The sequence below is a fragment of the Chaetura pelagica genome, unplaced genomic scaffold (genome assembly GCF_000747805.2).
Source record: "Chaetura pelagica isolate M959 unplaced genomic scaffold, ChaPel_1.0 scaffold82, whole genome shotgun sequence".
In the NCBI taxonomy this organism is placed as follows: domain Eukaryota; kingdom Metazoa; phylum Chordata; class Aves; order Apodiformes; family Apodidae; genus Chaetura; species Chaetura pelagica.
Window position 1 is genome coordinate 6,600,490 of NW_009952990.1, and position 14,609 is coordinate 6,615,098.

General features: G+C 41.2%; 1 protein-coding gene across 1 annotated transcript in view; it reads right to left on the reverse strand.

The window, feature by feature from the left end:
- The window catches only part of PCBP1 (poly(rC) binding protein 1), a 56,369-nt gene that overhangs the window by 17,533 nt on the left and 24,227 nt on the right, over window positions 1-14,609 (reverse strand). Inside the window, exons 5-10 of the mRNA XM_009996500.1 lie at window positions 13,622-13,753; window positions 9,929-10,057; window positions 7,753-7,896; window positions 2,945-2,986; window positions 2,370-2,445; window positions 527-579 (exon numbers count right to left, since the gene is read on the reverse strand). Coding sequence (XP_009994802.1) covers window positions 527-579; window positions 2,370-2,445; window positions 2,945-2,986; window positions 7,753-7,896; window positions 9,929-10,057; window positions 13,622-13,753 — 576 coding nt within the window. The remainder of the gene's footprint in view (window positions 1-526; window positions 580-2,369; window positions 2,446-2,944; window positions 2,987-7,752; window positions 7,897-9,928; window positions 10,058-13,621; window positions 13,754-14,609) is intronic.

Below are 14,609 nucleotides of genomic sequence, written 5' to 3' on the forward strand. Positions count from 1 at the left end.
TATATTCCACCTTTACATAACTTGAGTACCCCTTCTGCTCGAGAAAAAGCGCCACCTCAGGTAAGTGCAGGGTGCAGCAGAGTCTGGCACAACAGAAGTGGCTGCAGTGCCAGCTCTCCACCCCCCTGGCATGGAGGAATCCAGCCCACATCCTTTTCCACACCCTTTAACTCTTCTGCTGAGATTGCCCATGCTGGTGCCACCTGAGGGACAAATTTTGGTAACTCTGATCTAAACCACTGCAAGCAGCAGGCACCCAGGCTTTAAGAAAGCTGGTGAAGCACTTCAGCACCGTCGTGCAACTAAACCAGCAGCACTGGAGACCTGGCATGAGAGGGGACAGTCACTGCTGCTGCTTCTGTCCAGCATTTCACTAACCTCTAATAACCCCTTCACAACAGAGTAAATGCTGTACAGTTTATTCTGGGGACTAGTGTTTTATAAATGAACCGAAGATGAGAGGTTCCCCCTCTGGCAGCAGAGGAGCGAGAGAAGAGAAAGTGATACTGACTATTGGTCCACTTACATCATTGGGAATAGTAAGTTCATGGGAACTGGTTGGAGTGGTGGCATCCAGTCCTATTCAGGGGACAGAGGGAAAATGTTACGCCGGTTGTTTGCAAGAAGGGCAAGACACACAAATGATATTTTAAAGAAGGAAACATACAGAAAGAAGGAAAAAAAAAAAGAGAGAAGCAAAGAAAAACAGAGAAGTGCTAGTGAAACAGAAAAGAAAGCAAGAGATGCAAAACTCAGAGGGCTGGAGTAATTTTAAATTAGTCTTATTTTAATTAACCTTTAACCCACCAAAGCAACAAATGTCACATGAGATACCACAGGGTCATAAAAAGCTTCTAGAAAATGCAGGCTGTCCTCTAAAAATACTCTCTTAAGTTTGTCCTAAACACATCAATTGAGAAATTAATGGATGGATGGCTGAAATTTGACCTGTCTACCGTTAGTGCTATAATACGGAAAATGAAAGTCAAGCGAGCAATTAGCAGAACAAAATACATAGATATGAACAAGAAAAATTAAAACATTAAGAATGACCAAATTAACCTAAGAAAATTTGAAAATTATATATGGGATTAGTTGCTGAAGAAATGATGGGAAGGGCAATTTTTGAAGGAAAATGTACAGAATACTCTAAGCTCCATACATTTGTTTGTAAACTGGGTGGACAAAAGGAAAATGTTTAGGAAAAAATGGAATTATTGCTCTAAAACACTGTAACATTACAGAAACATACCTCTCACAAATATAACCAGGAAAGATTAAGGAGCAACATGTTAATGACAAGAATAAGGCTAGGAAAATAATAAAGCTAGGAAAGGCAATTTAGTTTTGTAGATATTTTATCAGATACATCATGAAGAAACAAAAGTATATTTTGGATGTCATGTCTGTTTCTTTTCTTTTACTATTGTTTTCTGTAAAGACATGCAAAAAACCCTAGTTTCCAACTAGAAAAGGTAGGGGGGAAAAAAAGACTCTTGCAAAAGAGTAAGACATTTTACTACATTTTACTTATGTTTACATTCAATTAAGAGTTACATATACTTATTTTACCTTGAATATAAAACAGTTAAGCTGCTCACAGAATTTGATGTATGTGATAAAATGTTATTTGCCATACAAAGCATGTACCAGTACATACATACTTCTGTTTTGCAACGTTTTTAAACGCCAAGCATGTACATAGTGAAGTACAGGAAAAATTATTTATTGCAGGGTTAAATGACTTTTCACTCTTGAATCTAGAATTCAGCTTCAGCTTTCATAAGCATGGACTAAATTTGCAGTCCTTAATTTAACTAAAATTCCATTGCATTTTGTAGCTATATCTGCATATCTAATAGGAAGAGAGGCACTTGTCCCAGCAGTGATGATTACAGATGCTCTTTAGAGATTTGGCTCTACAAGGAATCTGAGTTCCAGTGCACTGTAATTTCTTTCCTCAGTATTTCTGTACCACAATTACATACTGTTTTCCTATGTTTACTTCTTTTTGAACCACGTTACCAAACTGGAAATTTGACAAGATGAACACACAAGTACTTCACTTGGGTTCAACTGGTACATGCTGTATGGTGCACAATAACTTTACAGGGACTGAACCAAAAAAACTCAGGGCTTTTAGCCAATGGCACAAAGGAAGCGGTTGTGATTAAATAAATGTAACAAACAAAGCACGTTTTAGTAATGATGAAAGGAATGGTAACAGAGGTAGGGGAGGGAAGAACAGAGATTAATGTGTGAAAAGGACTGCTGGTCATTGACCACATTTATTATTAAAATGATGTAATGACCACGGGAAACAAAGCTGTTAAGAAGAAGGACATCCCCAGGGGGTCATGGGTACGTACCAGGGAAACCAGGGGTGGTCTGCCCAAGGGGAGTAAAGGGGGGATGCTGCATAGCCAACTGGTGAAGCTTGGTCAACTGCAGGGCAGGATGGGAAATTAGAACTAACCAATCAAATGGAATTATTTCAGAGCAGAGAAACCATCTTACATGTTCTAAAACTGGATTAATTAAAATTATATTGGAAAAAAAAAAAGGTTTAATCATTCATTCTAATCTACCGTAGAGGAAAAAAAACCCAAACTGGTTATAAATGACATCTCTACTGTTATTACATGTAATGACTATTGTTAATATTAACTAATCACTGTAGAATTACATATTAAAAGAACTCAAATATATCACATGCAAAAAGGACAAAGATAACTGTCATTTGTTCCTGGGCCATTGTACTTTCTAGCAATTACTACACAAGGTAACAGATGCAGCTGGGCTGACACTTGGCTCTACAGTGTGCTGTTCAGGAAAGGTGTCCTTAGGCTGTGTCTTTATTGATGACTGTAGAAAGCAAATGTTGCCCGGAACAAATAAGAGGGAGAGGCAGAAAAAGGGAGTAGTTTACATGTGCAGGACTCACGTCTGGGTGAGGGATGGCGTACTGCCCCTGAATTGTGAATGCCTGAAAACAAAAAACATAGATAAGACAGAGGTTAGTCAGGTGGGACAAGCAGCATTCCTGTTCTTATCAGAAAAGCTCTTCCTGGGTCACCAGGCAAATGCCACCTGCATTGCTTTCAATGCTGAGTGAAGCTTAATTGTCTTGTGTTGCTTGAAAATGTTTGGAACAGTACAGAAAGGTCTCTGTCCACACACCCCTTCCAAGCAGGAGGTTCTGCCTGAGCCACTGATGACCTTGGTCCTCAGGATCTCTCTTTAGTTCATCTCCATCTGCTGGGAGCACAGCTGGGGACACTGTGGGGGTCAAGGAGCATGGGAGGTGGACACTTCTCCCTGCTGCCCCGTCCACTCAGAGCCACCAAGGCATGTGGGGAGATGCTGATGCCAAAGCAGCAAGGGGAGTAGTGAGGATGGGGCAGACCTGCTCAGGGGATTCCCTGCCCTGCCACCCAACTCTGGTCTGCTGTGCACAGGGACACATGCCAGCTCACTCTGAGCCACCTCATCTGGCTACTGACAGCAACAGATCCTAAGTGCCAGCAAATGTGTGCCCTGGTGCACCCGATGGCTCTTGTGCCCCAGGCTGCCATGCCAGTGGGTACGTGAGCACACATGCTAGATGGCAGCCTGTCCTGCAGCGCCTGGGCACGGGGCCAGCATGCTGGTTTGGAGATAGGAGCACGATGGAGACCCACAGAGTGGTGGTCTTATCTTCCACAGGAAGCCAAATATCCTCTCCCCTCCAAATCCAGCCTCTCTGCACCACAAGAGCAGAGCTAGAGGTATAGTTTATGGCATCGCTTCTGGCAAAAAAAAGCCCGTAAGCGAGGAGGGATATGGTGGCATGCCTGGCATCACTTAGAACAGCCCTTCGTCTCTCCTGCTGGCTCTGTTCAACTCCCTGTAATGGCCTACAAAGAAAAACCTATAGAGAGCTTGTAATTTTCTATTACATCCTGTAGGACTTTTCTGAAAGGAACAGCATGTCAGAAAAATTGTAATGTGCTTGTGCTTAGGCAGGCAGGAAAGCTGAAGGGCAAATTATCATGTATAAATATTTGTAGTGGGGGAATTAAAAACAGGAAGAGAGCTGATTAGCTTAGTTTTCAAAATGCTTATTTGACAAAAGGCCTTTTTAGAAAGTAATGAATCCTCTGTAAATGACAGAACAATTCATTTAATGGAGTTCAGATATTAAAACCTTTAATGCCTCAACTGCCTGATGCACATTTTTGCAGTAGTATTTCCCTTCTGAAGAGGAAACATTTAATTTAGTTTTTAAGTTAGTTATAAAGCAAGGCCGTAATCCAGCAAACATTATGCACACAAGCAGCTTGCAGACAGGAATTTGTGTGACAGGGCTCAAAGGGACGCTCATGGGCAAACATACTAACGCACATCTGCTAGGGATGGCCAGTACTGATGACTTATACATGACATGAAAAGGTTCCAGTCCACCAAAAATGGGTGATGACTGCCATTACTGGGTCTTAAGCAAGCACGTATTCAAGCTAGCAAAGCATGTGGTTAAGTGTTTTACCAAATGAGGACAACCTTAAGGAGGTGTTACACTGCTTCGCTCAGTGGGGGCTCTGTGCATTGCCAAGCACAGGAACAGCCTCAGGGGGGGTTCACAGCTGGAAATGGTGCTGGGTGGGTGCTCAGGTCCATGAGCAAACAATGGGTCTGGAAACCACGTTTTGGTGTCTGAGCCTCTGTGCTGGATCACAAGTGTCCTTTCTGATCTGGGCTTTACTGAGAAAACATCTTTTACATGGGCCATTCCCAAGAAGTGGTCTGCAAACCAGCAAGAAATCACTGCAAAAAAAATCATGAGCTAACATATGTCACTCGTTTCTTTGTCCCTGAGCTCCCTCATATTCTATGTATACATACAGGGAACCAAGCAAACTGGAGAAATAACCGAATTCATGAACATTCAGAGCTCAGACTAGCTTTGCTTTTATGGTTTTCATTGACAACTACATAAAACTGGACAAGATGAACCTTGCATTTGCTTTCCCAGTAAAATAAAAAACCTCTCCACTTTTTAGGCTCCCAAAAGGTCATCTGGCTGATTTAGGTTGAGAAAAGCTGTCTTTGACCGCCTCACCCCTTGGCAGAGGAACTGTGCCCTTTGATGGCTGAGGAATGCCAAGTATAAGCCTGGTAGAGGTTTCTGAGACATCTGTACTATAATGTTTCACTAAGGACATGAGCTACAGGTCCATCAAAGTTGAGGGAAACTTTCCTACTGATGTACTGACATTAGCAACTGCAGGAATGACCTGGTCTACAATTCTTCCTCAATTTAAACCATAAAACTGCTATGAAACAAAAAACAAAGCTGTACCCTGTGAGTACCCATCTAACCAGCAATGTAGCACAGTGGGTAGAAATCTCCCATTTGTTTCCAACTGGCAGGAAGGCTGGATTAATTTATTTTTTCACCAGTGAATATGCTAAATATTGGTAAGGGGCAGAGCAGGGAAGGACAGTGTTCAGCTTCCTTTCAGTACTGTCATGAAATGTATTATTGAAGAAGCACAAGAGAATTAAAAGCAGAAGAACCCAAATTTGTTAATGAAAATTAGAAACTTGATTTTGCTAGTGTTGCTTGATATGTAGGCATTAAACAAAACAAAACCTTTCAAGACAGGCATGATGCAATTCAGAATGGACAAATAACTTCAGACAGCCTAGCCAAAAGGTTGGGTGGTGGAATTAACACGGGTGAAAAAAATTTATTTCCAGTACTAATTTCCACTTATGAAATGTGATTAAAGTGTCTTTCCATACTGACTCCCAAACACAGTTTAAGCATTTTCTTAAAGTTTGCTTAGTCAGAGACTAATTTCAAAGCAACAGAAAGTGCCAGTCTCATGCTCTTTCCTACATCAAGAAGGCTGCATTAGAAAAGGGAGAACTTTTTTAACTGATAAAACTGAAGACGACAAGAGCTATTAGACCTTAACATAGAACTCATTCAATTATTTATACAAACCACTCAGAGTGCTCTAACAAACAACTTTAAGGTTTTTGAGTAATCATATAAAGAGACATTCTTTAAAGGGAGTGGCAATTACAATACCAGTAAAATAGGCTGCTGCATATGTATATACACACACCTATTTGTTAAAGGAAAACACTACAGTGTAAACTTAATATATATATTATGGAGCAAATTATTCTGAACTTTCACAGATCAATTTTGGGCAAATGATTTTAAATTTCAGCTCAACTTTGACCACTAGGGAAACAGAGTTCTTATTTTTAAGACAAGTAAAAGCAGCAGGCTTCAAAATTTGGAATTGAAACCTACCACATCCAGATTATGAATATCTGGATATACATCACAACATATTATTACAGAGTAGATGGCAAGAATTGAGACAAAAATTCAGAGAAAGCTCACTACAGGGGCCTGTCAGAAGCAATGGCACTTTGACATAAGCTTGAGATGTGCAGGAGCTTCCATATAAACCAGCAGATCGTGGTGACCGTACCACCAACACCACCAGCAACATCTTGTGCCCTCTGCCCCTCCAGGAACCCCATGTCTGGCTTCTCATATGACCTCAAAATTGCCTACAGTGGTGGGCCAGCAGCCTGCATACCACCCCATGACAGGCTGATGTCCTGGGATGGGCTAATGCCACAGGAGGTGGGACCTCCCTGCAGATGTTTCACCATGCAGGTGAGTGGCTCTTCCCATTGGGAAACAGCTTAAAAAGGAGCCTTGCTGTCATTGTGGGGAAAAGATTTGGCTGGGTGGGGGTGCCTTACTGCCAGAGAGGCTTCACATATGTGGATCCTAAGTAGAGAGATGGCTGCATTCCTCTAGGCCAGATTTAGGAGATCAGCTTCCCCTTGAGTCGGGCAGGGCTTGCAGCATCTCACCCCTCCACCTCTGCACATATCCGGGCAATGCTACTCTTAGCCTGTTGGCTAAGGGGTCCCCCTGTGAACCTCCTAAGGTGATTTTAGGGTATCAGCTGTGTTCATTGCCTGGCTCATCAGCTACTAAAAAGCATTCCTCCTGCAATAAATGATGGCAGAGCAAACTCCCACCATGTCTCAGTGGCACTATTATCAAAAGACAAGGGTAAGTCACATCGCAGATGGGGTTTTAAAGATATAGCTGACTGACACAGCTTAAGAGGAAGGGGCAATCGGCAAAACTTTACTATATAAAAAAGAAACATAAATGCTGTGCTTGTGTTATCAAGCAGGCTGGTGCATGTCACTTTTGGGAAGGTCTACACTTGCATGTATGAAGTTCCGTAACCTCACAAACCCACTGCTACTTTGGTCTGAGGAACTAAAAGCAGCAGAAATTATGTGTGTAGAGATTTTTATTGCAAAACACACTATTTGGTCCTAAAAAATGTGACAACTAAGGGACAAAAAAAGGCACCTTTCAGGAGCAAAGATATCCTGCTGTTTGATCATATCTGAAAAGCTGATGGAACAGCTTATACTGCTGGTGGAGCTGCAACTTAAGAGTGAAAAAACAACCCCCACAATAAACAGTTTTGTCCCACTCAGGGAGCATCTGATTTGAACACCTCTCAATTCGCAGGAGGGCAAACTCTTCTTGATTACAGAATTTAATTTTAAATCTTGGTAAAATGCCAGTCATCACAATTTGTGTCAGGTTTGCAATGCAGTGTTCTCCCTTTCCTGCAAACCATAAGCACACAGAGTAGACAGACAAAGCACATCAATACTATACCAGGCAGAAAAGAGTAAAAGTTGAAAACTAACAGGCGCTGGCTGAGGTTGGGCCAAGACGGTGTGGTTTCCAGCTGAAGCCAAAATGGTGTCTGCTCTTACCTGGCCACCTGCAAAAATGATAGGTGCAGAGGCAGGTTTGGGACGGTAGGGGATGGTGGCACCTTTGGGTGGGGACTGCAGACAAAAACACAAAGTGATCAAAATGCAGAATGAAGAAGAGGTAATATTAAAAAAAAAAATCACACTTTACTTTGCTCCCTGCAGACAAGAAGACATGCAAACTCAACTCAGCCCACCACCCCATCCACCCAAAAGCAAGCCAGAAGCCAGTTGTCTGGCCTTCAAGGGGAAGAGCCAAGGTGCTGCCTGCACAGTCCAAACAGGCAGTGCTGGCACGCGTGGCTGCATTACCACTATTGTTGTATGAAGCTAAAAGCTTCATCAAGCATTTCAAGGTATTTAAGGAAGCATGGGCACAATTTTGACATCTGTGGATGTTTTGGAAGAATCTGGCCTGTGGTTTTGCTCTGTTAACGCAGATCACATCTCCTGCTTATTGATCTTTTCTACCCTGCCACACATCAAGGCTTCTTGTTTTACCAACTAAATTAAGTCAGCCGTTCAGCTGCAAATGACCATCCTGATCCTGCCTTTTGTCTGACTGAGCTGGGAGGTTGGAGAAAAATCCTCCCAACTTCAGCAGGATCATAACCATGGCCTCCATAATGCATAGAAAGGGAGTTTGATCCCTGTAGCCCAAGGTAAGTACCCAAAGCAAAAACCCGCAACCAAGGTTGACTTCTCACAAATAGAGCAGAAGCACCTGCATTTTGGAAAAAAGGTTTCAAATTGTCTGTGGTACACCTAGCAAAATGGTGTCCTGGTTTAAGTGCATTAACTAGAACTAAAGAAGGTAACAGCAACACCGCTTCCATTAATACCATATAATTAGGCATTTCATGTTAAGGAAAGTGTTAGTTGCCAAATTAAATATATGCTGCAAATCAGATCACATTCATTTTCTGTGTTCTGTAAAGGTTTGAAGAAGCCAACTGTAGTTAAACCAGTGTCATCTTAGTGCTGCTTCCAGTTTGACTTATCTTAAAATTACGTACTTCTTATGCCCAAACCAGTTATTTGAACAGTGGTTCTACCTACCGGAAAATGGGAGAGTGTCTCCCTCATTTTGAGAAGTAGCTTCTCTCATCTTCTTTAACAAATAACTATTTATCCCACGAATGTCACTTGGACAACAGACTATACAATGTAGTCACAGAGCTAAAAACTACTGACACCATGTACTCCATCTCCAACAAACTAAATTTTTTTAAAATATATTTTCTTTCAGTTCTCTTGCATTTTTAAAAAGGAATGCTTTCCTCACATCAGATAAAAAAAGAGAAAAAAACAAAAGTCACTTTTCCACAGTAAAATACTGGGGATTTAATAATGTTTATGCTTTTATTTGCATTAGGCTGTATGATATTTTGATGCAAAGGCTGTGTGTCATTTTGATGCATTGCATACTTCTGCAGAAACAACAGCCCTAGTGCTGTCTCATTCTGCTGGGAGAATAAGAGAACAGTAGGGTGTCAGAGATGCAGCCCTTGAGTTGACTTAGGTAAAAAAATCAAATGTAACAAAAAAAACCCAGAAAATTTTCCAGCAGAACACATGATAAACGTGGAGATGTTTCATGTTCCATGTAAAGTTATGATTACTAGGTCAAAATATCTCATTTTGGTTGGCTGAATTACTTTTTTTCAAACTTCTATTCAACTTAATCAGCTGAAAAACATACTTGCATGAAATTATGGGCATTTCAGCAAGGGTTAAAATGCTCAGTTTTTTTGTATAAATCCTGTTAAATCTAAATTATGCTAGTCAGAATTATTTCTATTTAGAACGAGAACCAGCTGTTTTCTGCCCTATTCTGCATCAGAGTAAAATGCTTTTATCTCAGAACAGGCTGCAGCTCCACGCAGGACCTGGTTTGTTGTTTGGCAGTGTAATGAGAGCCCTGGTCTTTGATTACTTCACCCTGCTGTGAGAAGTTCTCAGAGACCAGGCAGGGCACAGAAGAGTCCTCTTGAAAGAGGCACGGGAAGGGCAGGCAGCACCCCTGGGGAATTCAGGCCAACTGAAAAATGAATAATATGTTTCAGCATCTCCCGAGTGAGAAGTGACAGCCCAAGTGCTGACTCACCTCCAGCATAACCACGCATATTTGCTTCACGCACTGGATGATGGCGTCGGGGGTGCCCGAGATAGTCACTGCGCGCTCCGTCGAGTTGGGCAGCATGTCCCCTGCTACCTGCACCTGGGCACCTGTGGACTTGAGCAGAGACAAAGAGAACGTCACTGTTGGGCAGGTGTGTGTGTGTGTGTGTGTGCGCGTGTAAACCCACACCTGGACAGGGTAACTGAGGTCAGGGAGAACAAGGATTTGCCTGCTCAAGCCAATTTGCAAACACTCCCATCCAAGGAAGATTAGTCCTCAGTAGCTGTTAAGGAATCAAATTGTGGCCTGAATTTCAGGACAAGACTTTAAATCCTCTCAGACAGTTGTGATGCTGATTAAAAAAACGTGAAATGAAGCATTTTTCAATAACTAAAAAAAAAAAAGAAAAGAAAGAAAAAAATCGCTGGTAACTGAAGAACATCTGCTAAAGGAGTTTCAGACAAATGGCTCTTTAATCCACTGATAGCCAACTTGCTTGTCTGGATGAAATCTGGGGCTGCCTTGCACTCTGGAATATTTCAGGATGGTACAGAAGCACTTCTAAATTATAATCAGTGTTGATTAAATATATGTACATCATCAACTTTTAACTCATTACTGCACCCAAGAAGGTAATAATATTTATTTATTTTTAATTTAATCTTGGCACTAATTTATCTTAGCTAACCAAAGCACCCACTAAAAACCCTCAAAGAAATTAAAAAGTACATGAGGCCAAAAAAATCTGTGGTATTACTTCACAAGGATCCTGAAAAACCTTTTTCCAGTTTAAAAAACCCAACAAACAGCCATTTCATATTTGAGTTAGCACTTTCACATATTCAAAATCTATTCCTGATTGCTATTGCAATGCAATATTTTGAGCTTTTTAAAAAAAGTCTCTTCCTTAACCACTAACTTTGTGTCAGTTGGCAAGGAGTTAATTTGTTTTCCTGCTAGTTACACACAACACCTTACTTTTCTTTCCAGAGACTGATTAAATTACTGATTGCACAGACCATTCACTAGTGCCGTTTAAGGCCAGAATATCAATCTGTAGCTCTGTAACTGACTTTGGAATTTTGCCATAAATTGATCAATCAGTCATGCTTTTCTTTTTTTTTGTTGTTATCGTGAAAATAGCCCAGCAACCCTACATGTTGTTCCTGGGTATGTGACTGAACACAAAAGACTATCCCTCACGCAATTGCTGCTTAGTGTGTTGTCTGATGATGAAATTAGACCACATCTCAAGCTGGATGATCCTTTTTTCCCTGTTTCATCATCATTTTTGTTTAAATATAGTTCTGGGTATCTTTACATCTAGCACAAAATACTCTGCCAAGTACTGCAGTCATTTACACATTTGGTTCCAGTGCTCATCCTGTTTATTCTTTGACTTTTTGTCATATGTCAGCAATGAAAAAAGTGAGAAGTATTTTTGTCCACTACCCTTAGGCTTAAGAAAATGTGCAGTGTGACTTCTTGCTACATTAGCCTTAACCTCTTCCTTCCTTGTACTAGACTAGTCTGTAATTGCTTCTGAAACTATGGTCACTGGAATAATCAGTTACATCACTTAATGTTCACAGACCAGAAGGCCCATCTCACCTTTAAAAGCCTATGGCCTAGAAGCATTCACTCAGTGCTCCGGATGGAGTTGCCAATGTTTAAAATAAAATCCAAAGTATCAACGGCTGTAAGACCTAGAGCTAAGCACACAGATCAGACTCACGCCTACTCCTATATGAAAACAGCTAAGAAATCTGCTGAGTTCCTGCTGCTGATGGTTCTCCTGGACCCCTAAAAGATCTGAAGGACCACAAGAAATCAGGTCCGATGGTTGTGCTCTAACAGTAGTGCTGCCCATGCAGGGGCGTTGGCACTAGATGATGTGTAAGGTCCCTTCTAACCCAAACCATTCTATGATTCTCTGATGATCCTCCAGTGGCAAGGCTTTAGCCTGGCTTTGCCCTGGTGTCTGCCAAGGCAGGCCCTGCTGTGTCTGACTCACCCAGACACAAACTGCTACGAACACCAACAACAGTCCAGTGGCCATGAAGGATCTGAGCCAGAAATGTCCCGTGCGTAAGGCAGACTGAACACCCAGAAAACGCACTTCAACACACTAGTATCTTCTCCCATCTCTACAAAGTTCTCTCATAAATCTTTTTTTGGCATTAAAGGAAAAAAGAGAAAGGATTTCCTGTGACCCTAACATCTGCACAGAAATAATATTTTCTTTTCCTCAGTGTCATCAAGTGACTCTTTCCTCCCACATCTTAAAAGCTGATTTGACAACAACTACTGAACTCAGACTCTTCAATGAAAAATAAAATAACAACATTCCAAGGACTTAAAAAAAAGGTCTCAGTAAGCAGAGAGACACCCTTCAAATGGCAGGGCTCTGAATTTTTTTTCTGCATGTTTTCATAAACACAGTTTACAAAGCGAGAGGCTTATGGAGGAACAACATGTTGTTTGCTTGGCAGCAAAAGCTCTTTGGCAGCTCTGTCAGCTAATGGAAGCAGTACACACTGCTTTTACTTCCCTGTATGCAAGGAGAGAAAAGACTCAGTAGCAGCCAAATCCTGAAAAGTGAAGATAACCCTTCAGCAAGAACTTTGTTAAAAAACCTCCTGGGATAATGAAATTGAAATGAAATAATTTGGAAGAACTTGAAAGTCAACAAGATAAGAGCTTTAACTGTCTTCGTCATCACCTGTTCTTCCAAGGCTACCATAAACCAACATTTCACAGCAAACGCTGGATAGAAATTTTTGATAAAATGATTTTCCACTCCTTTTGACATCTGACCAAATTCTATTGGACAGAAAAATATCTATTAACTTTTTTCACATTTGAAATGAAATGCAAAATACCATCTTCCATCTACCTTTTGGATAAAAAAAGGAAGCTTCACTTTGGTTAAGCCTGTCAAAAGCTTCTGTTCTGACATAGTCACATGAAAAAAAATTGATTGGTATGTTACCTTGATATTCAACACCTCATCCCATGATGAATGAATACAAATTGAGAAGGAATACTGTCACTTTCTCCAGAATAAAAATCCATTTTTCTGAAAGGTCATATTCTGATTTTCTATACATAACTAAGCATTTACCCAATTTTCTTGTGTGACTAATTAACAAACATTGGATCCTTGCCCTGGCATGTGCTATGTTGCTGCAGTCCTGGATGGAAGAATTAAAACTGGCACCATATGGTAATTTTTGCGTTTGTTAAAAAAGGAAAAAATGACTGCTAGCACAGCACATTGAATTAATACCTTTAGATAAAGTACGGTTTAAAATTTGGAAATGGTTGTAATGCTCCAACTCAGGATGACCTGAGCATTGCTGGGGAGGGGGCTGCCCAAAGAGAAACTGGACAAATAATTTATGTCGCTAAATTGTTGCCTTGCTAAATTGCACATCAGAGACAAACATGTTGTAAAGCTGTTTATTTATTTCACACATGGTCTTTAGCTTCATGAAGACAGAAGGGTGTAGCTGTGCTGGATTCCTGCTTCCCTCAGAGCAAGGCTATTCCAGCCTTTTTGCTCAGCAGTCGCTCATGTTCATGCAACGAGCAAAGTGCAGCAGCCGATGGTGGCAGGACATGCTGCTGTAGGACACTGAGCTAGCTAGTGTTCCTGGCAGACATCCCAAAACTTACCTCCCTGATTTCTTTGATTTTGGAACCTCCTTTTCCTATAAGGGATCCACACTGACTTGCCGGGACGACGAGCCGCAGTGTTACAGGAGGTTTGCTTGTCACCGTGCTGTTTGTCATTGAAGCGTTTATGTCCTGTAATCACAACAACAGTAAGAATTAGTGAAGGATCTGTCATTCCTGGTAAGCACTGAAGGATTCAGTCCAAACATCTGAGCTGTTGGTGGAGACCTGAGAAACAGGCAACCAGTCATGGTTTGCTCCTGTTGCAGGGAAAGCAGCCGGGATTGCCGGTGATGCGCAGTAAGCACGAACCACACATGCAGCTTGTGCCAGAGGAACCCTTTTGCTGTCCAGTGATGCAGGCCCAGACTGCAGGACCAGAGGACAGTCTTGAGGTAAGATTAGGAGGACGAGGAAAGGGTATCTTGTCATTAGACCAGCCAAAGCAGATGGAAAACAAAAGAGAATTTTGAGTTCACAGACTCTCAAATCCCCATTTAGTCTCTTCCATCCTGGCAATAAGAACACTTCTACTAAACAATGTATCTTTATATTTAATGCAGTTTCAGGTTTGATACAAAGAAAAAGACTTAAGAAAGGAAATCACAAAGGATCCGTGAATAACTGAAAGGAGAGAAAGTCAGATTATTTTGAGAAATATTTTTCTGCCTCCCAGATTTAATTTCTCTTTTGTAGTAGATCCATAAGCATTTGTAGTTTTACATAACTTCTAAAGTCTTTTCCATTACAGCTCTGTAACCAGGGTGCAAAGAGCTCAGCAGAACAGCCATTACTGCTATCCAGGTAATGTAACCCGGATGTGTACCTTATTAGCCAATGATGCTACACTGCAGGTTGTCAAGATACTACTTGTTGCAAGGTTTACATTGTTATAAATACATTTTGCTTGTTCAAAATCTTCTAGGCAAAACAAAACAATCCCTCTAATGTCTGCATCACAGGGGAAAAGATAAAGCTTCTCTTCCTG